The 25,333-nt window shown below is 42.0% G+C and overlaps 1 protein-coding gene across 1 annotated transcript; it reads left to right on the forward strand.

Moving 5' to 3' along the window:
• Positions 1-25,072, forward strand: kdm7aa (lysine (K)-specific demethylase 7Aa). Its single transcript, XM_030719853.1, has 18 exons — positions 1-153; positions 7,894-7,979; positions 8,847-8,964; positions 10,154-10,314; positions 13,201-13,342; positions 14,152-14,338; positions 14,699-14,861; positions 17,794-17,881; positions 17,961-18,067; positions 18,642-18,733; positions 18,895-18,981; positions 19,372-19,635; positions 20,288-20,415; positions 21,347-21,495; positions 21,579-21,673; positions 21,847-22,001; positions 22,199-22,533; positions 23,641-25,072. Exons 1-18 carry the CDS (start codon positions 56-58, stop codon positions 23,727-23,729), a joined length of 2,544 nt encoding a protein of 847 aa, XP_030575713.1. The 5' UTR covers positions 1-55; the 3' UTR covers positions 23,730-25,072.
• The last annotated feature ends 261 nt before the right edge of the window (positions 25,073-25,333 follow it).

Genomic DNA, 25,333 nt, shown 5'->3' on the forward strand with positions numbered 1-25,333 from the left:
GGTGGGTTAAATCCCCGCCCGCTTCATTCCTGCGTTGTTTGGGGACAGTAGGAAGATGGCGGCGGCCCCGCTGTACTGTGTCTGCCGGCAGCCCTACGATGTGAGCCGGTTTATGATCGAGTGCGACATCTGTAAAGACTGGTTTCACGGCAGGTACGTAGTCTACGACATCCTGAAGAGGTGTAGTTACCTGGAGGCGAGAAACGCGGGTTGTTTTTTAAGGAAAAGCGACGGTTCTCTGAGCGGTCTTGGCTGGTGGCTAACTTAGCGTGCTAACCGTTAGCGGTGGGCGACGGGGGTTTTAAACCGTCTATTGACACGACTTTACGGGCAAAAGTGGGGGTTCGCTCTCTTAAAAACACCATTAACGTACTTCATCGTGTCGCAGATAACTTTAAAACCTACGGCACGAACCTGTTCTTTGTGAGGAGATTAATAATAAGCGCTATAGACTTAAATAGAGACCATTAGAAAATAGTTTTTATAGCTGCTCGTATGCGGAGCTGTGTCAGTCAACACGGGTGATTAAAAGCCTACGTGACTACCCCTCCGTATAGCATTTAAAGGATAACTTTAATATTTATGTCGCTGTCATACAGTGGATTTAAATCTAGTTCAACCAGCCGTAGTGTACAGAGTGTACAAAGTGTGCCAGAGCTGTCAGGTCATCAAAGGTAACGGCAGCCTCAGGCAACATCTGACTTGTACTTTAATTTACGAGCCAGATTTTAAAAAAACAACTTCAGTTTGTTTGTTCACCATCTGTAGATTGTTATAGCAGCCTGGATAGTTAATATATATTTTTTAATTTATGCAAATTAGCTTTTTTGCATCCTATTTTCTATATTTTTATAGAGTAAGTGGTGGAAAACAAGGAGATTGTTATGGTTGGGCTTTTGATTGACAGCTGGAGAAATTTAAATCCCCCCCTTTCAGGCAGAGGAGGCACATGGCCTAGGACCCCTAGTGGCAGGCAGTGGGATTATTTAAAGGTACCAAGCAGGCACGTGTGTGTGTGTGTGTGTGTGTGTGTGTGTGTGTGTGTGTGTGTGTGTGTGTGTGTGTGTGTGTGTGTGTGTGTGTGTGTGCTGTTTGTCCCGTTTTTTCCTTTTAAATGACTGTTGGTAGCACCTTATCATGACAGATGCTCTTGTGATTTGTGCTGGATGTGGGTGGAAGCTGATGAAATTGTGTTGGAAATCTTATTGTTGTGCAATGTGTGTTGCCTAAAAGGTAAAAATTTCAGTACACGCCTAATATTGTGACGCACACGGTACACTTCTCGGTCATGAGATTTCCTTAACACCCGACTTTATGCAGCTTTCACTTTTCTTTTTTTTGTTTTTTGAGTTCATAGTCTGAGCTAGACAACCCTTTGAGTCAGCCTGTGTGGGTGCATTTCCACAGTGACTGTTTATAAATACAATAATCTGTTTTGGTTTTTGTTTTGTTTTTTTCCCCTATTTTTTTGCGCGTCTTGAAATGACGGAAGCCATTGCGTAACCACATTAAATGTGCTGCCAAAAAACTCAGCAGCCAGAATTTGTGGCGTGTCCGTGCCAAAAAAGACTAGCTGTGTGTCATGTGCCAGCAAGAAAAGGAACAAATGTTGGAGCTTCCCCCATTGATGACTAATAAGCAGATACCCCCCACTACCACCACCACACACACACACAAACATACTCTCAGCAAAGCTCCAAAAACAGCCACATTTCCAGCCTCTTTCCCACGAGGCAGGCCAGAAGGAAAGGGATATTCTCTGGCTGTGGGTGATGGCACGCCGTTGGAGTGGAAAGTGGAGAAGCTCAACCTCCTGGTCCTTGTTGGTGTTTGTGTGGGAGACTTTTGTCTCAGTTGCTGGAGAGTGCTCTGTTTTCTATCACCTGTATCTCAGTACACAAAACAAATTGTACTTTAATGTGGTGAGGACTCAGGCTGTCTGAATCGGTGTCATGGTTTCAGTGTCATGGTTTATCAGCGTCAGATTTGAGAACAGTTAGTTTACAGGAAAGCAAAAACAAAAAAACTCTCGATAACAGCCCCCCCCCCCCAGAAAAAATGTTTCCAGTAACCTCTTTATTACAGTTTAATGCAGAGTTACTATAGTTTTGTATTTCTAATGATCTTTGTAAAAAAAAAAAAAAGAAAAAAAAAGAATTTATTCAGTTGCAGTTCACTTAGTTTCAAGATGGGAGTTTGTCATTCACTTTGGTTTTATTAGTTTCAGTATTATAATATTTCTTTAATAATTATTAATTTATAGTACTGTGTTAAATCTGCAGTAACTACAACATAGCCCTATACTGCTCTTGGACGAAAGTTGAAATACTGCTTTGATAATACAGTTGAGTACTATTTCCACTTTATTCTGGAAATGGTACTTTAATAATAAGGTAGATTGCGTAAAGTTAGGAAAGTGACTGCTGGCTGCCACAGTGTACACATTCTCAGAGTGTGAAGATGAGTTTCTGAAATGACTGAGACTCAGTAATGCTCGATTTCTTTAAACTCCTAATACCATGCTGTGTTTATGTGCTAAAAGAGAAATTATGTCCTTTTTCTGTAGCTGATTCTGAAAATATAATTTCAACTTTGCGGGCCAACAGAAAATTTTTCTGGTGCCTATTTGAGATATTTGACCCTGTGGTTTAGATTTCAAGCTCTATTTATCATTTTGAGCCTCGCCTGATTGCAAGACCTGCTCCTGTAAATGGATCGCTTCATGTGCTTCTTAGATGCTAATTTACATCAGTACTGTGGATGTAAATCCTCACTAGGTCAAGTCGGATCACGGTGTACGTGTCAGGCTCTCTGGTCAGCCCTTTGGCTGATTTGTATATGGACAGTGGGGGCGATGATAGACCAGTGGTGCTCAGTGGGACAGAGCGAATGATTGATGGGAGCTACAGCGAGCCAAGTTCAATGCACAATCTGTCAATGTCGCACAGAGTGTGAGTACACTAAAGAGAGATGGATCACCTCTGCAGAGTGCCTTTTCAGTGTTTAGGCTAAGTGGATGAGTGGAAGGAGCCTTTGCTGTTCGTTATGTTTCAGATCATCCTTTTAGATGTCTGATATGTTGATTGGCTAGAGTAAAGAGTGGCCTCATGGCTCTTGTTTTCATTCAGCTGTCTCTCAGGGGGTTGGAAACAGCATTACATTCAATTCCATCAAAGTCGATTAAGGGTCAAAAGCATCATGTATTGATTACTAGTCAGTTTGAATTATAACAGTAAAGATTATATCATGCAGTTCAAATTTAAGGGGGCTGAGAAAACCTCCTTAAATTTGAAAACCTCCTTAACTGTTTACTTTTTTACACTTATTTTCAGATCAATAATTCATATGTTATGAATTGTTAATCCACAAAGGGATTGGACACAGCGAGTTCAGACTGAGTTTGTTTGTTCATGTCTTTCAGCAGTAGACACTCGCAAGACTGATGACTGTAGGTTTTAAAGGGGGCGCAGCCATGCTGAAGAAGTGTGTGAAAACAGAGTCTGGGTGCTCGGGGCCTCAGGGCAGCCCAACCTGCACTGAAAACAATTAAGTTGTTTAAAACTCCCTGGGGCTCCCTGATGCCCTATAAACAACCAAGTGATCCTCTTTTTGTTGTTTACCAGGTGACTACAGAGAGGGTTGCTGTCTCCTTCAAACTGTAAACACTGCACGGATGATATGTTGCTTTATGCCTAGCTGGCTAAAATGATTTAACCCCTGAGGCCAAAATGACAGCGCCTTATCCATCTGTCAGACCTCAGTGTCTCTTACTGCTCTCCAAGTCTGGCTCTGTTTATGTAAGCCTCGGCTGAGTACACTTGGACACGTCAGGTGCTCCTCTGGGGCAGATAAAGATAGCCAGGTGTGTTTAACTGCCCTCACTGTCGCTCTATCTCCACCACCCATCCATTAGAGATCTGCCAGTTCCCTAATGTAGGCATGTCGGCGCCCCATGCAGAGCAGTTATTTAGAGCTTAAAATAATGGTGATGCCCGCCTCCAGCCTTTGTGTTTCTGCACTGATCACTGAGGACAATGAACCCCCTCACAGTGCGTGGACTAATGAATAAGCCTTCTCAGTTACACAGGAAGGAGGCCCTTGATGAGAGGAAGTGGAGGGAGAGGGGCTGTTGATGGCGAGGGTTTAGCCAAGTACACACATCTCCGCTCATTCAGGAAGGGATGTTTAGCTCGGTAATCTGTTGCAGTGCTGTCAGAGGACAGCTCTTTATCGGGGAATAATGCAACGTTTTGTGGTGTGTCTGTGTGGCTTAGGTTGGTTGTACTCTCTGTGACCTTTTTGTTGTCTTACAGCACATGATAACGCTCTCTTATGAGTTGTTGAGATGACGTATGACTGAGCAGATGAGGTTCACGTCGGTTCAAGAGCTGTTTGCACAATCACCCCATTTTGTGGTGATGCAATACATCATCAAGCCTGAGTAAGGCGGCAGGAAATACTTGGCCCCTTTCTTTTCTTTCCCTCCTCCCTTTTACATTTTCTGTCTCAAGTCCACATGGTCTCACAAGCACGGGTGCGGTGTTAAAGCAGTAATCAGTGTAATCATTACAGGTGACATGCATGCTGAGTCAGGGCGGTATATGTGGCACAGTGCCCTGATTTCCCACTGCAGTGTTACATAAAAGAAAGTACCAAGAAGGTCACCTCGGCTCAGAGTGCATGCTGCTTTTGCACGTCTCAGCTAACCCGGTGGCAGAGAGCTGTGACTCATGCTTTCCCCCAGCGAACGGCCACATGTTTGAACAAAGATTCCTGATACATGAGCTAGGTTTAGTCGCCTGCCAAGCACTGTACACTGTTACTGCTGGTTATCCGCTCGCTCACGTGCAGAAGCAGGAGTGCTTCTCTCAGCTTTTTTTAATGGATGTTATAGGAGTGGTGGGTGAAGTAAATTGCAAAACAGACATAAATGTGACTTCTTCACAGTGGAACACACATTCAGTTACTCTGCTAATGTATTTGTTTGCCATTTTACCCATGCACATGTTCTGTTTGCTGTGCAGCCAAAGAGCAGTTCAGGTTTTATGTGGTTAACTAGCTACTGTTGATATCCTGTTTGTGCATGGGGGGGGCATTCACACGAGCTCACCACTTCCTGATGAGTTAATGGCCCTCTGCTTTATTTCCTTTACAGTTTTCCTGCAGTTCCTTGTAGATCAAAGCTGATAGCAGGCTTCGGTCAGCTCCATCCCTCCTGCAGGCTTTCACCTTTAAAAGCAAAGGTTATATCAGCAACAAACCCATTTATAAACCTCTTTGTGCCACAGGAAGGGTTTTTGTAGGCCAGTGAAGAAGCTGGCATTCGTCTGGTTTTCTCATCAAAAATCAACAAAATTTCTTAATTTGCTTTTGGGTTATTTTGGGTTATGTGTGGGAAACATAATCTCTACAAATTCATGCTACAGCTATAAACAACACCAGGGTCACATGACTTTAACATCACCACTGGTAAGCTCTGGTATTTAGCGTGGTTACGTTGAATGTCCTAGAAAACTTTTTTTTTTACCTACTTGGTAGCAAACACCTTTTCTGGTACATTTAATGGCTTCAGAATTCAGAGCTTGGGTATTTACTCATGGATTTTATGTGAGGCATCTAATCATTTTAAAAAAGCTAACTGACCTCAAGATAAGTGCACAATACAAACTAATTTCTAGTTCTAATTTTCTAGATCAAAGTACTGCTAAACTGAGCTGATTTGTATTAAATGTCATCATCCCTCTTTCCAAGCTTCATCTAGTGGCTGAAAGGCAGATTTATCGGCATTGGGCATCAATCATAATTATAGCAATTAGCTTAAATGACTAGTACATCCGGTGCAGACTAGTGACAGCAGTGATGATTAGTCATCTAGTTGACTAATTGCACACATCCATAGTTTGGAGGATGCATGCTTCAGTGGCCTAAGTTTACATGTTTGCTTTTCTGTGGTTGGCGTGGTCCTGCTGGCTTCATTGACTTCTAACTCATGCTCAGTCGATTTGCAGCTTAGTGTGAAAGAGCCAGGCCTTCAGGTCTGAGGTCATGATTCTTAGTCAGAAAAGGGTGGAGCGTCCATGCTTGGTTGGGTATACCTTGCTGCCCCAAGTGAAAGACTTCAAGTATCTCAGGGACTTGTCAACAAGTGAGGGAAGAAGGGAGCAGGAGATCGATGGATGGGTGCAAAGCTGAATGTGAAAGTGAAGCTGTTCATTTACTGGTTGATCTGCCTTCCAACCCTCTGGGGAGTTACTGAAAGAATACAGTTTACTGCTTTAGAAAGGTGAGAACCTCAATAGAGCCACTGATCTTACATATTGAAAGGAACCAGCTGAGGTGGTTCATGCATCTGACTAGAATCCTGGGAGTTTAAGGAAGTGAGGTGTTATAAGCACATTTGGGAATGCCTCTTTGACCCTCAGAGCTTGAGGAGGTGGCTGGGAAAAGGGAGGTCCGGTATCGCTGCTTAGGCTGCTTCCCCTGTGAGCCAGACCTGGATAAGTGGTGGAAAATTGATCATGTGAGTCAGGATACTTCAGTTTTAATTTGTACTTTTTGGCTTGTCACACTATACATGTTGTCCACAATCCAAACGGAGTTGCTGTTCAGCCCATGCTGCTCCGGTATGCAACCCAGGAATGCATGTGTGTTGGTTCCTGTGGTTTGGCTGCTGCAGGATACTCAGGGGGTGGGGGGTAGTAACAGCATGAGTGACACTGCTGTACTGCAGCTCCTGTAAATATGGTGTTAATTATATGATGAGAATGCAACACTAGCAAAAGGCCTTATTGTTTGTCTTTCTTAAAAAATTTTGGAGCCATAACTTTGAAGCTGGATGGGATGGGGGTAGAAAACTGCTATGGCTGGTCTCCTGACTCTAACTGTACATTGCTTTTTCCTCTTTGTTTATCTTTAAACTGTGACCCCTGACATCTCTTCTAGAAATGCACAGAGCGTTTGACAGGAGTGTGGGTCTGATTAGTCTGTTTTAGCTTGTCCAGGTCAGACAAAGATTGTGGTGTCCTCATTTCATTTCTAAATGGGCCTGTAATGCGGTAAACCTATTGTGCTCATTTCGCTTTGATTGAATTTGGTTTATATTAGGGATGTTCCTGGCGAACAATTTCTTAGTCAGCTAAACAAGTTAAAAAAAATTGACTAACCGACCAGTCTAAAACTAGGAAAACCTCAGATATCAAGTTAAATTTTAGGACGGTTTAATGGGCAATGTCAAAAACTGTCTAAACAAAGGCATCACATTCTTCAATAATGAATCACACTTTAAATGCTGCTTAACTGTGTGGCACCACGCTTTGTGCATTACGAACATCAATGTTGTTGCCAGCATTTATGCCTGTGCAGGTGCATTGCATGTGTTAATTACCGCGGGGACATGTCTCAGTGTTTTACATGTGGTGCTGGCCGACAGAAACATAACATAATAATGTCAGGGCTGCAGCTCTGTCTCGCAGCAGATAGCTGTGTTACATTCAGGACAACCTTTTACCTGCACTGGGCATCAATTAAAATCTTAACAATTAGGCTAACCAACTAGTACGTCTGGTACAGACTAGTGACGATTAGTCGTCTAGTCGACTAGTCTCGCACATCCATAGTTTATATACCACCAATTCAAAACCCAAGTTAACTGAATGAATTTTATAGTATAAGGTTAGGCCACACAATAGGTTATAAATCCAATGAATGTTTGATCCCAAACCCTAACACCTGTTAGGGTTTATTACTAAGCTTCATACATTGCCATAATAAACTCTTATCTATTCGGACAAAATCTTGTGATGGCATTTTTAAAATATTTTTCTGACACTTTATGGGCCGAATAAACCTCTGTGGGGAACCTGTCCTAACTCTGTATGTCTTGTCTTTTTCCAGCTGTGTACAGGTAGAAGAGCACCATGCTGTGGATATTGATGTTTACCACTGTCCCAACTGTGATGTCGTACATGGACCCTCCCTGAGTGAGTCTGTCACTTATTGATAGCATCCTGCCTTTGCTTCTTCCTGAAGCCAGTTATACACATGAACTGCAGTCCTGAACTTTTCTGGACACCAGAGGTGCATGCAAGGGTGCATATGTCCAGCATATAAGGCTTGGGTGTTAGCCAGTCTTTAGTCTGGCAGCTTCATAGTGCAAAGTCCATGTAATGTCAGATTGCAGCAAATATGTCAGTTAATATTTGGATGCATTCACCACTAGTGAATAGCTTTTATGTGCACCCTCTTACATCTTTTATCTAGGTGCCTTGCAAGCCTAAACAACAAGAAATGTTTCCATTAGGCAGGATATCTAAAGCAAACTATTTTCCTCATGTGTGCTGCATGTGAGAAAACACAACAGTGGAAAGTATGACCTAATTCTTTGAGGTGCATGTGTGAAAACATTAGCGCACACTGATTTTCTGCCTTGTCTCATCTTCTCCACCCGTGTCTTTGTATGTTGGACAGTCCCAGGGGAGAATGTCACTCTCTGCAGTGATGTTCAAGTCAGATTTTTTTTTTTTAAGGGGGGAGGGGAATGGGTTAACCTTTGAGAGCCCTGGGGGCAGACATTAACAGGCTAATTGAATGGTGTTGTAAACCTTCCACTTTGATTGGACAAGCCCCTCCATATCCACCTCTGAGCACAGGGGCTGAGTAGTAAATGTTCTCATGACAAGTGATTGTGATCTGCACAATTTACAATGTTGTGTGAAGGTGCTTCAAGAGGGCATTATCAAATTGAAAAGCGACGGCCTAGTGAAACTCAAATACCTCTTTTTTTTTTTTTTTTTTTTTTTTTTTTGTGTGTGTGTGTGTGTGTGTGTGTGTGTGTGTGTTTTCTGCAGTGAAAAAGCGCAACAACTGGCACAGGCATGACTACACAGAGCCAGACGATGGGTCGAAGCCGGTGCAGGCTGGCACCTCAGTGTTTATTAAGGAGCTCCAGAACAGGACTTTCCCCAGGTAGATATTAACACACATAACCAAAGAGCTACCACACTTGCCAACCAAACTCTAAAGACCTTTCCTAGTGGAATATTTATTCAGGCAAACTGAAGAAGTGTTGCTTTCTGGCTTGTGAAAAATCTCTACGTTTGATGCTTTGTCTAAAAATGGGGCTCTTGCAAAGTTGTTTTTGTAGTTAAATGGCAGTAAGGCAGCATATTACAGCCACTAAAAGTAAAATTTGAACAAAAAAAATTTATGAAGGAAAAGGCAAATTTATGAGAATTTTTAATGCAGTTTTGTCCAGTTCCTGTAAATTTGTAGCTTCCATTTTTTTCTCTGAATTTTACCTCCACATGCCAGCCCTTTATCTTCTTGCCTTCAGTAGCCTTAATATGCGCTCGTACTTAATCCTGTTGATTAAATGGATTTTTCTTAATAAGCTGGAAAACTCTGAATTCTTTTAGAACTTAATAATGCTCATACAGGCTTAAGTGGTTTTCAGAAAGGCATAAATATTTGCATACTTGCCTCTTGTGGTTTCAAGCCAGGCGAATTGGGTTTTTGCTTTCTCAGGTTTATAGATATCTGTTGGGAGTTTTGATTGGGGCTGTTTCTATAAAAGTAAATAGTTCCAGTGTGTGGATTATTCACATTATCAAGGCCACTGATTCTGGAAAAACATGTAGCTTTGGAATACTTTTACCCACAGAAAACGGCACGACTTCAAGAATGGAAGAGAGTCCAGAGTTTCTTGGATTGTGGTTCTATTTTTGTAGGAGTAGTGCTGAAAAGTCAGTGACTTTCCTGTCTTTATGACAGGTGCAAACATGAGGTTGCCTTTGGGATTAAATGGATGAAGTGTAGTGATCTGGGTGATCCTCTCAGTGTGCCTGATTCCAACCTTACAGAGCAGCTTGCATGTCTGTAGACTCTTGTTGTGGGTCATTTGAAAATGCTGCCAGCACCACAAACACATCAATTTCACCTATATTGATTTGTGACTGTGCCAGAATGGACAATAAACAAAGCAACTCTCTGCATGGCTAACACCATTATGGGTATTTCAGAAAATGTTTAATTGTGTCTCAGGAGAACCAGCCCTTTGAAATTCATTTTTGTAAAATGACTCCTTTTTATTGTGAAAATACCTCCATGAAATGTCAGTAGATCAGCTTTGCTAAACTTATAACAATCTGGCTTTCAGTGCCGAGGAGATTCTGATACGGATGAAGGGCGAGCAGGTGACTACCAGGTACTTGGAGAGGCATGGCTTCAACTACCCCATAGCTATCACCGAGATGGAGGGCCTGGGCCTGAAACTACCCCCCTCTACCTTCTCCGTCAAAGATGTGGAGCAGTATGTGGGTAAGAAAACTTGGCTTTGTCATCAGCTGTATAAAATTTACAACAAAATATTAGTGTTTGTCCTTTGGGAAGGATGTGGCCTCTGTGATTGGAGTACACAGTAGCCTTAGAAGCTGCTTAAAAGCTAATGAAACAACCCAACACCAGCCAGCTAAGTGGCCATTGCTGTGCAGGCACCATCTGTGTGTGTCAATATGAACAGGTTTCCAGGTTCATGGGGTTTTAACCCACTTATCAGGCATCAGGCAATGGCTGAATGCATTCTAAATGAGTGATGGCTAAGCTTTCACTGCCCTCTCCGTGACCACTGTGCTTCCTTACTGAAACAGCCTGCTACTTCCCGGCTCCTATTACAAGCCCATTACCAAGCCCACCAGTGTTTTTTATCATTAAGTTCAGATTACAGACTCCCTCTCTCACTTTATCTCTTTCTCCCATGCCCTATTGAGCATTAAGCCAAGGCACAGGTGTTGTGACCGGGGACTGAGTGTGGGGTTACATTTCTTCCAGTTTGACGACAGTGGGATAACTGGAGTAAACGCTGACGCTATTGAGCATTTCTTCTGCAAACTTGGTGTGTGGTCAAAGATTGGTTGCAGAGTTGAATCAATGCATAGTGGAAGTCACACGATTTTGGGGGGGGGGGGGGGGCAACATGCTTTAAATTGCCAGCGCATTTTTGTTTTGCTTTGTTTGTTTTTTTACTTTTTGGCAGTTCCTCCTTGAAGTTCATGAACATCTTTGATTTTCTCTGGTCTCTGGTCGCCACTTCACTGTGAATCACTTCCTGTGTGGACACAGCTTAAGATGCCACCCACCATTAGCCAGGGCTGCAGCACCCCTCTCTCTTTCTATGAGGGGGACGAGTGCAGATGACAGCTGCTGGAACCAGCGCAGTTCTGGAGTACTTTGATGTAGAAAATGAGCAGTTTAATGCCAGCTGTTTCAGAGCAAACTGGCATGTAAACTCTCAGCTGAAGGAAGGGAGGAAAGCTGCAGATGTTGGCAAGGTTTTTACAGTTAATTAAAAAGTAAAATAAAGACTGAACTTAAAAAAAGTGAAAACTTACTTAAACAATATTGTGCACTCACAAAACTCACTAAAATAAAAATAAAAAAATACACACACACAGAAAATGTGTTTAGTTTTAGTCTCTGTTTGGTGAAACTTATCTAACACAGCCTGCCTGATGAACATTTGATTATTTGTGTATTGAGACTCTAACAAATACCCTTCATATTACATATTGTAATAATAAAAACACTAAAACTGAAACAATGCATCCCTCCATTTTCTCCCATTTATCCATTTCAGGCCTGCAAGGGGGGCTGGAGCATATCCCAGCTGTCATAGGGTGAGAAAAACTGACTCGACTAATAATGAAGCTAATAAAAACTAAACGGAAATGAGCAAAACCACTCTGGAAACTGACTAAACTGAGGCCCTGTTCACATATACACAGGTATCATGGAAAAGTAGCTTTTTCTATGCCTTTTTGGTCTTTCATCCACACTTAAATCAGAGTTTGAAAAACTCCTTCCATGGTGAAGCATTTCAGAAAGTCTTTTTGCTTTTACATGTGGACAAGGGAAACCAAGGTTTTTGTCTTGCACTATCAAAGGTGTATCTTGATACTTGTCATTGTCAAATCTGACCTCACTGACAGGTTTAAACTAGGTTTTTATATGAGTTTATTTTCCTCTTATTGCATTTTCCCATCGCAGCTTTTAATATAATAAACCCTGCTATGCATGTTCATCCCTACACAACAGTCAAAAAGAAAGTAATATTCAATTTTGATTCTGCTGTTGAGTTTATTATTTTACATTTTGCTCCAAAAAACATCTGATTAATGAGGAAATAATTGTTAAACAGATTAAAATTGATACAGTGCGTAACAAGTTTCTGGTTCCAGCCTGTTGTCAAAGATAAATGTACAAAAATTACCTTAATTAGCTCTTTAACATTACTGGGTGTTGTCATATATCATTGTGGTTATGGTAGGACATCAGTTAGGTTGAGTGCCTTTCAAGCTGACTCAGCAGGGCTGTAGTTTGTGGACATTAATAAAAAAAAAAATGTAAAAATCAAGTTGAGTTTTTGAAGCTGGTCTTTAAGCTCGCCTTTGCACGGTTTCCAGGCAGCTTTGTCTCACACTGTGTGACTGACTGCCTTTCTCTCCAGCTGTTCTCTGTCATCAGACGCTGGCCAGCTGGGCCTTCAGAAGAGTGTGTTAGTGCATGTTTGTGTGTATGTGTGCAAGCGCCAGTATGCACAGGGGTAATAAAAAAGGTGTGTGGGAGGGGTGTGGGGAAAATACAACAACCAGCTGTCTTGCTACACACTGCACCCCGGTCTTACTTCCGGCCCCATGTGTCACCAAGTGTGATTTGTAGCGTCCCAACTGTGAGCTGTTTGCTGTGACTCTATTTTGACTTTTTTTCTCTTTTCCTTTTTAGCATCTGTTTTCTGTCTCATGAATAAACACACGCACGCACATGTAGCTTTTGTGCACTTTTTCTCACATCTACATACATATTTCCTTATATGCTTGAGATCACCCACGCACACACAGCTATTAAACACTGCAGCCCTCTCACCTCCACCCACTCCTCTTCCTCTGGGACTGGTAGTCTGGACAGATTGACAGATTGTCTCGCTTGCATCCCCTACAACCCCTCCCCACGCTGCCATATCAATGCCAGTTTCCCTCAGGGCTTGATCTCTAAAAGCACATGGAGATGCCAGCAGGCTGCTGACCCCTCTGAACCCCTCACCTACTCTGCAGCTAATTAAAGCTTGATGGTTTTTCATTCAGGAATCTATGACTGCAGAACTTGTGGTCTGATATTGCACAAACTGAAGTGTGCTTTATTCCCATATAGGTGGTGACAAAGTGATCGACGTGATAGATGTGGCACGGCAGGCAGACAGCAAGATGAAGCTCAGCGAGTTTATCAAGTATTTCACCAAACCCCATCGACCCAAAGTCCTCAACCTCATCAGCCTGGAGTTCTCTGACACAAAGTAAGTCATGCTGCAGTTTAGTCACTGGGAAAAAAAAATATGTAAGGCTGCATAAAAACGATGTCTTGAGCAGTGTAGGCTTCAGTTTTGTTAAAGCTGGTTTACTGACTCTTGCAGAGCTTTCAGCGACATTGTTGCCAAGGCCAACCATATAAATCTAAAAGTTGTTGGCAGCTAAATTCCTGTCTATATGCATTCAAGAATTAAAGCTGCAGTGGTTAAAATGCCAGCTGAGTTAAAAATGGTTTCCCTTTTTAGATTAGTGCACGATGAAATGGAATAATATTTGACTTGTAGTCCTACTGGTGTATCACAAGCTGTTTTCACACATGCACTTTAGAAAGTTTTGTGAGAATCAAATTGGGATATTTTCCTCAGTTTTTCTTTCTCAAATGTAGCACGCAGCACTTCTGAAGCATTTGCACTACTGGGAAAACTCTGTAAAGGTGAGGGAGGATGGAGCATCTCACATGATGCCAACTTGTTAGTGAAGAGTGCTGGGGCTATCATTTTCATTCTCACATTGGTGCAATTTGACACATGGAGTTTGTACTAGGCACCTAGCAAGTTAAAGACTGTTTAACGTCAGATCTGATTGAGCTTGATATTTATGTTCTCACTTTCACCTTTGTTGGATGAGTCCTAGAAAAAGTCATGGCTGCAGTCCATGAGTGACAGTGCCTAAGTGACTGGTGCTCTTGTGGGTATATTTGTCTCTAAACTATTGGATGTGGTTGAGATTAAATCCAGGATTTTCAGATGTGTTTCTAAAGCCCTCCTAACCTTTTTGTGCTGTGTGACTCCTACAGGATGGCAAAGCTGGTGGAGGTTCCTGATGTGGCTCAGAAGTTGTCCTGGGTTGAGAACTACTGGCCAGATGACTCCTTCTTCCCTAAGCCATTTGTCCAGAAGTACTGCCTAATGGGGGTCAAAGACAGCTACACAGATTTCCACATAGACTTTGGAGGAACCTCTGTCTGGTATCATGTTCTTTGGGTAAGTGTGTAGATTTAAAGATGGCTTTTTTATTAAAAAAAAAAAAAAAAAAAAAAAAAAAGAGGAAGATGCCACCCTGACGTTCATCAAGCTCAGTGATTTTCAGTGTTTCTTTATATACTGAGGTGTTTAGGGCAGATTGGTTAGCACTCTCTGAAAGGTCACTCTGCTTCTCACATCCAATTAATTCATCAAGCAACACTGCAGCATTCATGATGACTATCTCTCCCTCCTACTGCTGTAAACTACAGCTGACTTTAATTTCAGATTGAAGGAGGGGGTGGTGTTTAGATGAGCAGCATCATGACATTGACAAGTGTAACCACCAATACCTCAAATGCCTTTTCTTCTCATTTGCAGGGTGAGAAAGTCTTCTACTTGATCAAGCCTAACCCCACCAACCTTGCACTATATGAGGCATGGAGCTCCTCGCCCAATCAGAGTGAAGTGTTCTTTGGGGACAAAGTGGACAAGTGTTACAAGTGTGTTGTACCCCAAGGAACCACGCTGCTCATCCCTACAGGTCAGTTAAGTGTTTTAATGTCAGTTTTATAAAAAGTAAAGGACTTCTAGTGTACTTTCAAACCTTTTAGGTCAGTTTTATTCAGTGCAAGAAATTAGATTTTCCACTGCAGGAACACTCCCCAGGGACTGAGTAACTCAGGGTGTCTAAATTAAACTCTTATTGTGCCTGTACACATCAGTGGTATAGAAGTAGGCAAACAGTTGTTCCAAGGATTAAGTATCACTTTGACATTAATCATCTGTTGTCTGGTGGCCTTTTCTCAATGTTTATCCTTGATTGAAAAATTGTTGGAAAGTTATAACCTCGCCATCTTCTGGATGTCCTTCTTAAACATTGCCTAAACATCTTTGTTTGACTTTCTAGCAAGGAAATGTTTGTGTTCAAGTGCTGTCTGATATAAGCCTTTTATAGAAATCACAGGTTTGTAATGCTGACATGGAGTGGCAGAGAAGTGATGATTGTGGCAAGCCAGCTGTGTTAAGTTCAGCATGCAACAAATCTGAGTTTACTGTAGATTAACATAAACAGATTTACTGCATTAATGTGCTTAGTATTTCTTGCTTTGTAAGCTGACTGGATCTTCATTGTACAAGGAAACTATGTCAAAATGTCTGTTTATGGTGCATTTTTTGCCATCTTACCTCTATCAGAGAGATAATGTCACGTTTTCAACAATGTGTGCTGGAATAGTTTAGTTGTATGCAAAAGTGAGAGCAGCCCAAGATACACTCAATACTGCCACTAAGGCTGAAAATTCCCTCCATGTGATGCATTAAACTGGATGGAGCCAGAATGGGGATCTGGATCTGGATCAGTTGGTGTGTCTCCCAGTTTTTTCATATTTCAGGGTTTACGTATTTCTGAAGATGTGATTCAAAATTTGTAGTTTTAACAGTAAAGAGACCATCCAAAAAAAATCTTGCATTGGTAAGGTTTTCATGCAAATCCTGCTAACAAACACAAAAACAAATCACACCCTGTCACATAACCTCTTTGGCAAATGTAAAAGTGTTTAAACAGCTGTCACTTTGTCGCATGATGTCCTGCTAATCTTCATGGGCCTTTGGATGTTGGCACAAATGCCAGGAGCCTTCTACATTTCCTGAGACTAAAAGTTCTTGGTAATCTGAGTTAAAATGCAGCTCTTGCTGCCTTTTAGGTCTCATCTAGTTTATGTTCACACCAGGATCCATGAACATGGAAATTATGCATACCTCTAGGTAACTCGCTGGCTAGACATCTGAAGAAATCAAATTTGGGTAACTGGCAGCTATTCATCTATGCTTTCCTAATTGTCACTGTGAGCTCAAAAACAGATAAGTAATTAGTTTTATTAGTCTACAAAATCAACTGTGTTCAGAATGATGATGAGATTAGTAGAAGTAGAAATGTGTTGTACAGCAATGTTATTGTTATTATGGGGCACCATACCGTGCTCTCTTTATTAATACATAATATGTATAAAAACAGGATGCAAGCACAGCAGACTGCAGTTTGAGTTGTTTTTGACTGTCTGGTAACACGTACAGGTCAGCACGAGTGCAGAGCTTTTCCCAAGTCAGTTAGTTGATTTGCACAAATGTATTCATAGCTTATTATAATATTACACATGGGTTTAAAAGCAGCTCGGGTGTTGATTTCATGCTCAGTCAGGTCCACCATTCTGACACACCTTTTTGAAAGTGATATTTGGTCTGCACACCAGGATTTGATTGACAGCTTTCACACCAGCCTAAACAAACAAACTTCATTCAACAGACACACACACACACATGCACACACTTCAGTTAAACCAAACCAAACACACTAGCCACCAAAGCGCCCTTAAAGTCTTGGATAATGGTGTGTGGTTTCCAAGCACAATAAATTCCACACACTCAGACGTGCAGCTGTTTGTGTCACTGATTTTAAATCACAGTTTCTGGTCCCTGCCTCACCGTTTTGCCCCAGCTTTGCTGACCTGTCTGTTTTTTCAAGTGCATTCAAAAATGAAAATAATCATGATTCCCATGCCTGCTGCCAGGAAAATACAGGCTCCTTTAAGGTCCTCTATTATTGCCATAGGAAAATAACAGAGGGAAATTCTTGCTGAGCAACAACCCAAACAGTTCTTAATGATCATAATTACAGGGAAAAATGAAGAGAAACAGAGCTCTTATGTAATATGATGAAAGTAATGCTGAGGATTTTTCCTGCATGTGAGTCTGCAGTCTTGTGGTGTTGCTGCTGATGTTGTATTAAGAAGGTAGAAAGATGTTTTGGTGTCATGTCACTAACTGAGCATGACACCAAAGCATGCTTTGATTTGCTGAAGTGAAGCTAATGTGTCCAGTCATACCATTATTCATCCATCAGTCTCTCAATGGACTTTTTAAGCCAGTAGAACTCCTTTACCCTTGCCCCCTCCTGCACACAGACAGACAAAGCTCAGTTCAGCCTGTCAACTGCTGGACGTCCTCAATCAGTCTTCCAGCCATGCTTTCTCAGCAGGCTTGAAGCAGCATTGTGAAAGAGAGCTTTTGGCAGAATGGCTGTGGAGAGGTGGGAATTAAGCTGGGGTCAGGGAGCACAGTAGGTCAGTCAGCCAGTGTATTATCGGGCCTGTCTGTCAGCCTTACACCAACCCCCCCAAGACTGTTTTCTCCCACTTTGTGTTGTATCAAGAGCACTGTTTATCTGTGGTGGAACCCATTATTGTAATAGAGAACCTTATCTCCTGCTGAGGGTGACAGTGTGGGGATTAAGAGTTTCTTGTAGTATGTACACACAAGATTCTGTCCTGCAAGTTGAGAAAATATGTTTAAAGTGTAAACGAGTATTTTCCCAGGTATTTATGTGTAATTTCTCTGTCCTGCTCTAAGGATTTTATCATTTTAAGTCAGTAAGTGGATAAGCTGAGTAAACATCTGTGCTCTGCTGCCCTCTGCAGGCTGGATCCATGCTGTTCTCACCTCTCAGGATTGCATGGCATTTGGAGGGAACTTCCTTCACAACCTCAATATTGGCATGCAGCTCAGGTAGACCACTCACCTAATGATGTCTTGATTTTTGTTTTTCTAGACACTTTAGCACTAAGCTGTTTGGTTTGTGTTATAGGTGTTATGAGATGGAGCGTCGTCTGAAAACCCCAGACCTCTTTAAGTTTCCCTATTTTGAGGCCATCTGTTGGTATGTGGCAAAGAACCTCCTGGAAATGCTAAAAGGTGAGAGTCTAATGCTAATAATGACAAACCACAGAAATTTGAACAAAGGCTGTCACAGCATAATGTTTTTACTTCAATATTGTCATAAAAATTCATAACATTTGGCAAAAAAATAAGTCAATCAGTAATCAATCAATAAGTCAGTCAAATTTATTTGTGTTATTCCATGAAAAATCACCGAGTTCCTCCCACCTGCCCCCCCCAGCATCAGCTGGGTTTTGTTTATACAAAAAATTAAGCATATTTAATGAAGTCATGCAAAAGTTTACCTACATACAATGAACATTTTTCAGGGTTGCAGTTCCCCTCGAATACATGTGTGTGAAGCGTGGCAGTCTTTTAAGGCCCGTTATTTATCCAGCATTTTAAACCTTCATAACTCAAGTACAGGAGATATTTATCTGGAATTTTCACATTTGGAAACCACTTTTAATGGTAATCCGATTACTTTTATCAGTTTGGGAACTGGGGTGCACAATCGTGTTTCCTCTTTGAATACATTAGTATTTTAAATGGGTTGAAGTTTTCTGGCTTAAACCCTGTATGACGGTTTTATCCTCTTTCATCTTGTCAGAGCTACGAGAGGACAACTGTCCCCCACCAACCCACCTAGTGGATGGAGTCAAGGCTTTAATCAGTGCACTGAAGACTTGGTTGAAAAGAGAGGTGAGAAGCTCCTTTTGACTACACCTCACATGTCTCCAGTCCACATGGTTCTTGTTACACAGCAGCAGGAGAAATCCCTGGTTGGTCTTATCTGTTAGCAGCAGACAGCAGACTTTTTGTTCACTCCTCTGGTTTGAATGTAATCTGTTGTGGCTTTGCAGGTGAATGAACCCACCAGCGAGGTACCAGATAATATCAGGCCGAACCATCTCATTAAAGAGCTGACCAAGGAAATCCGCTACCTAGAGGTAAGGACCTTATAAGACGTCATGCAGATGGTGGTGTCAGCTGTGAGAAAAGCTGAAGTCAGATAAGGCTCTTTTAGTGTTGGCAACGATTAATAAAAGTGAGCCATGTTTTGGAAAAATTTGAGCTGTAATCTTAGTGTTTACATCTTTTATTTGCATTGTCCAAGAAGAAAATTTACAGTTGTACATGTGTATTGTCTGTATGTCTAATTGGAATTTTAAAAATTTTCTTAGCCAGTTGATTTTCAGATGAGGGCCATTTGGGTGCTTTATTTGTCTTATAAGATTTATTCAAGATTTTATTTTCATTTTTTGCAGGCAATCTTTAATCATGAGCCTCCTGTTAGTAACAACCTTCACTGCATCTTGTGTTTTACATTTACTCTCTAGGAGGAACCGGTGGGTGGTAGCAGGCCAGTGAAATCTCAGGGATGTGGAGCACCTTCGGGATCGAACGGCTGCCTGTCCACTCGATCCACGCTGGAGAGGCTGTGCCAGGCGCGGCGAGCCCGAAGGGCAGCGAGGCGGCTGAGGGAGCAGCAGCAGCAGCAGCAGCAACAGCAGCATGCCCCCAAGATACCCTCTAACCTGGACATCTTAGAGCAGCATACCAGGGAGGTGCTGAAGAGGCTGGAGGTGGGGCCGCTAGAGGAGGTGAGCTTCAAAGAGCAAACATTTAGAATGTGTGCTTAATGTAAAGCTGATGCATTTAAGGAAAAAACCAAAGTGTCTTTAGTTAGGCCAAAATGTGCTACCATGGGCACATTGATTCTCTGCTGGAGAATGGAGAAGCCATTCTTACAAAAAATGTTCCCTTTTTGGTGTTTGTCATATTGGAAAGCACTGTCTTAACACATTGATCCAAAATCTCCCTTAGGTGTTCAGTTGGGTTTTTCCCATTTTTCAGTGGTCCTTCCTGCTTTATGAATGCCTTGTCATCTTGGCAGATATCACTGCCCTCGGGATAGAAACATGTCATGATAGGATAAATGTGACCCTTCCCTCATATAGGACAACTGGACCCAAACCATGCCAGCAAAATGTCCCCAGCAGCTTAAAAGCCACTGCATTACTGTGTATCATAAGTTACAGTGCAACGTACCAACATAATGGGATTTGTAGTGTTTCTCTAATAATCTACTCATGTTTTCCCTTTAACTTCCGTAGATTTACTTATTTGTATTGTTGGTATCTTCATCAACACTTTTTTTTTTCTTCAGAACATTTAAGTAAAGCTAGTGTAAATACTCCTGTGTGTGCATGATATTGATGATGGATACTGATACTTCTATTACTATATATTCAGGATCCTGCGTTTGGTGCCAAGGTTCATGCGAAGTTCAACAAAGTGTCAACTGCATCGGCAGCGGCTGCTGCAGAGTCTTTAGAGGACAACCACATACGGCTGATGCTGGTCAACGGAAGAATCATCAGGTAAGAGAGCAAAGTCTCTTCAGTCAGCACTGCGATGTTTGGGCATGTTGGGCTGTTTAAAGCAGTGTGAATCAATCAAACCAATATATTGCTTTTTATTTACCTGCATAACAAAGAGAGCAAAACTGCAGCAGTGACACTGATGTGCCGTGGTGAAGAGAGCTTCACTTTTTGATTTACTGGTTGATCCAAGTTCCTATCCTTACCTATTGCTCTTATCTCTGGGTAGCAACCAAAAGAATGAGATTGCAGATACAAGCAGCAGATGGGCTTCCTCAGAAGGGTGTCTGGGCTTTCCTGTGGAGATAAGACTGTGGTGGTTTGGGCATCCAAGTAGTGTGCCTTTTGGACACCCCCTAAGTGAGGTGTTTTGGGCTTCTCCAACTGGGAGAAGAACCCAAGGCAGACCCAGGACACGCTGGAGAGGTTGCATCTCTCGGCTGGCTAGGAAAAGCCTTGGTGTTCCCCCCACAAGAGGTGGCCGGGGAGAGTGAGGTCTAGGCACCTCTACCTGGATTGCTGCTTCATATGAGCAATATGGATGGAGAAATAATCTTTGAGGGAAAACTCGTAGAAAAGCTTAGTGCAGTCATCCCCAAGAAAAATGTCAACCTTCAGGCAACAAGATCAAACAGCTTCAGTTCAGCATACAACTTCAACATAAACCATGTAATAAAGGTGAACAACTCAAAAAAGTTCAAGAGGTGACAATAATACTCAAACTATAAATTTATTATGTATATTTCATTCATCTACAAAATCTGCTAAATGTTACTTCTAAGCTGTTACACAGCCATACGGCCATCAGGTTGTGCTCTGTTTCATTTTGTTTTCCTGGGTGCTAATTAGTCGCATGTCCAGCATTTGAGATTTTCCAGGTTATACTTTTTCTTCCTGTATGTAAACATAAAATCTGTATTTGTGTGTGCAGAGATTTGAGACGGCCGGGAAGCAGCAGCCCGGTAAAGTCGGAAGGTGAGGGGCCATCTGTCGGCCCACCAAAGAGTTGTGTGGACGTGAAGTTGGAGAGGACACATGACAGTCAGGAGCACAGCACAGCTGAGAAATCTGAATTCCTCAGTACGTCGCCAGTGAATATTAAACCAGCAGAGGATTGTAGCCATGTGAACATTTAGCTGATGATGTGTTCCTTTGTGTCCCAGGAGGTCTGGAGAGGATGAAGACTGAACTCAGGGAAGAAGTCTCAGGACACTCCAGTGTGTCAGACGTTGAGTCAGACAGCGACTTTCCCACAGAGGTAAACAATATACAGGATTTATACAACACTTTGTGTTAGGGAAAAGACAGCTGGTTTAAATGTCACCAAATTCAGTGTTTCTGGACAAAGTGTTTTGAGTAATATTTTAAAAAATATAAATTTTATGCTGTGTTTTCTGAGGCATCCCTTTGAAATTTCTCTGTCTGACGTAGCGAAAAGCATCATCGTCGTCATCCTCTTCTGATGAGGATTCAGAGAGCTCCCAGGAGGAAGAGGAAGAGGAGGAGGAGGAGCAGACAGGCTCAGGGCACATAAAGCTGGACCAGTCTGGCCAAAAACTCAGGCACAAACACAAACCACTCAAACGGTGAGGAAAACAGAAAGATGAGGGAGTGAAAGCATGTACTTTATTTCAGTGTTAGGATTTTTATATTTGTAGATTGGTTTTTCAAATATTCTGATTTCCTATGGGCCATTTAAAAAAAAAAAATATTGGAAACTCCCCTGTGAGCACAGTGCCATCTGGGCTCCTTTTTAAAAATGAATCTTTTCTCCTTCCTGCAGAGAACGTCCTACCTCACCCAGCACAGCAGAGGCCATTCAGGGGATGCTGTCTATGGCTGGTCTGTTATGCTCCTCCAAGTCGGAGAAGGCAGGCTCGCTCCAGGAGTCCTGGTGGCCCAGCCCACGGGAACAGGTGCAGCACCAGCGCCGACTGCAGGGGGACAAGAGCCCGATAGACAGCCAGGGCAACAGCAGCAGCGAGGCCTGGGACAATCAAGGGCTCCCCAGCCCAGAGATGGACTACCAATACTGTGACCCCTCAATGTCTCCACCTCTACACCCCTCCAAGAGGCACGCCCCAAACCCTCCACCAGTCAGCAATCAGGCCACAAAAGGTTTGGAAATTGGACTTTTATTATTTCTGCTTGTTGTCAGTGTGCAGAAAGTGGAGAATCTGTTTCAGTCCACACAGTTAAGTCAGCAAAACCAGCATGGAAGCTGAGCATGGGTCAATATGTAATGTCCAGGATGTGGGAAGACTCCAGCAAGTACACTGATTAGCCCTTTCCCCTTGTGTCCAGCGCTTACTGAGACTTCCCAGTATTACCTGAAGTTTTCAAGATGCAAGCTGTTGCATGTGCCATGGTAGTAGGTGCACCATAGCAGGTGCTGTTTTTGGTGTCAAGGGCCTGATTTATGAAGGTTTAGAGCAGGTGTTACAATGCAAGCACAACACTTGTGAAGCACCGAAGCCTCAAGGGGCTCTCTTCCAGAAAGCAGGTTTAACAAACTGACTTGAATAACTCTTAAGTTTCAAGTTCTAGAACAGCTGGTCAGAGTTCAGTCAGCTCAGATTATGTTCACCCTTATTTAAACATGTCCACACGTAATGGCAAAAATCACATCACAAATGGAGCTCCAAAAATAAAGAGCAGAGCTTCCATTTTTAACCCACGCACCACGAGAGGAAAAGAGTAACTGTATTCAGACAGACGGGACAACATGCAGGTGACAAATAAGCAAGTAAATGTACGTCTGTATCAAAGAGATGAAACACAGTTAACTATTATATGATTTAGATGCATAAATATTTTGATTTTCAGTGAAAATGATGATGTGGTTCAAAGTATACATTTTAAAGACATCAAAATGTTGTGATTTTGTTCATGTTAAATATAACAAATACCAAATTAAGTTCAGAGTTTACGTTAAAACCAGAGTTTCTCTAATCTCAGGGTTGACAAATTCAGCGTTTTCACTAAACCGGCTTTCCAGAACAGGAGCTAAAACTAATGTAATTTCCATTTAATTTTTCAAGCGCATTGTCATTTTCAGTCTAGTTTTTATTATTCAGGTTGTTAATTTTTTTCTTTATGTTCTGGTTACAATTAGACCACATGATTGATCATTGGTGAATTACTGACAGATTTTTTTGATTGTTAGTTGAAATGTTCTCGCAGTCCCATTAATAGTTTGGTTTTTCCTTTTTTTTTTTCTCTCAGGCAAACGGCCCAAAAAAGGAATGGCCACAGCCAAGCAGAGACTGGGGAAGATCCTAAAGCTCAACAGACACAACCGCGTCTTCGTGTAAGTCTCCCAGATATCGAAGGGCGAGGAGCCGGGGTGAAGAAGAAGAAACTTTTTTGTGTATTTTTTACCAGACACTTATTATTATATGTGGGGAGGGCGGGGGGGGAAACAAAAATAAATGAACACACACTCTGCCTGGAGATGAAACGAATCTTGACGCGTAAAACACGCTCACTGTGCATGCTTAGGAGACAGGGTATCGGATTTGAAATAAGCAAGTGCACGACTTCACTACAAGCACACTAAGAACAAAAGATGAAAGGAGCATGTTGCTGCAGGGAACAGTGGACTCAAAGCTCCTGCGGGCATTTAGATGGGCAAAAAAGGAGACGTCGGTGGGTGGGGTCCTACCAAACAGACGAGGGGGAGGCGGTGGGACATCCACTGCTTCTGATGCCAAGATCGCCTGCATCACATTTGCTAGTATTTCCTCCCTCTGATGATCACCCCTCCACTCCCCCCTCCCCCTTTTTCTTTGTGTTTTTTTTTTTTTTTTTTTTTTTGGTGACAAACTGAACAGGACAAAGGGTCTATTTCCCGTGGCCCTGGACGGGTGGAGGAGGAACGCGGTGCTAAAAGAGGAGGCGGTGAAACTTAAATTTCAAAATGGTGCTTATTGTTTGTACGTCTCTCCACTCTCATGCTTGTGCCCCCCCCCTCCCCTTTATCTCAATCACACCAGCAATAATGACTTTTTGAAGAGAGAGGAAAGGGCGAGAGGCAGCACTTCAGTGCATTTCTTCTGCTTGCAAAATCATTTTGATAGGTGCAAAACCTGCTCTGACCTGCACTATAGTATTGGATATATATAGTGTAGATATAAAGTGTTGCTCAAAGTGCTGCCTCTCTGTGAATTTGTTTTCCATAGGAATTTACGAGTCGTCACCTCTGATACGACTCCTGCTTAATTTATTTCTCGTTTTATCTGATTTTTTTTTTTTTATTGTTATTTTTATGGATTCTGAATGATGTATTTATTAATTGAAAAGAGGTAATGATTTTATTATATTTCGACCCTAAAAACCTCAGCGATTCTGAGGGCTTTTTTTTTTTTATTCATAGGGAGAGATTTCTCTTTTTTACCTTTTAACATATACTTTTTGTAAATGTGGATGTTTTTAGAGTTCATGTGATCATCTGTTGAGTAGCTACACATCTTTTATTACCTTCTGCTGTCACAAATCTTTTCCCTTCCCAGCTGAGTAGAGCCTGTGTCGATTCTCGTCCTTTGTTCCTGTAGCCAGAGGTTTTTTTGGGCTATGTGCAGATAGTCTAGGTTAAGAAACTTCCATATCTACTCCTGAGCTTTCTCTACTAGTGCCACATCATTTAGCAAAAAAAAAACAGGTATTCTGAGCCACTGTGGTCAATCCAAAGTAGATGATGTATTAAAAGGTCAGTGATTGAGGAACTGAAATGGGATGATTGCGTTTTTGTTTTGTTTTTTTACATGTGAGGCATGTGTGCAGTTCTTCACTCTCAGGGAATGATGGACATAACCTTTGATTAACCACCAGCCACATCATTAATGCATATGCTCATAACAGTTTAAAAAATTTATTTTAGTGTGTGTTTGTTTTCATGACTCAAAGAGGGAAAAAAAAC

This window comes from Archocentrus centrarchus, chromosome 23 (assembly GCF_007364275.1).
Source record: "Archocentrus centrarchus isolate MPI-CPG fArcCen1 chromosome 23, fArcCen1, whole genome shotgun sequence".
Taxonomy (NCBI): domain Eukaryota; kingdom Metazoa; phylum Chordata; class Actinopteri; order Cichliformes; family Cichlidae; genus Archocentrus; species Archocentrus centrarchus.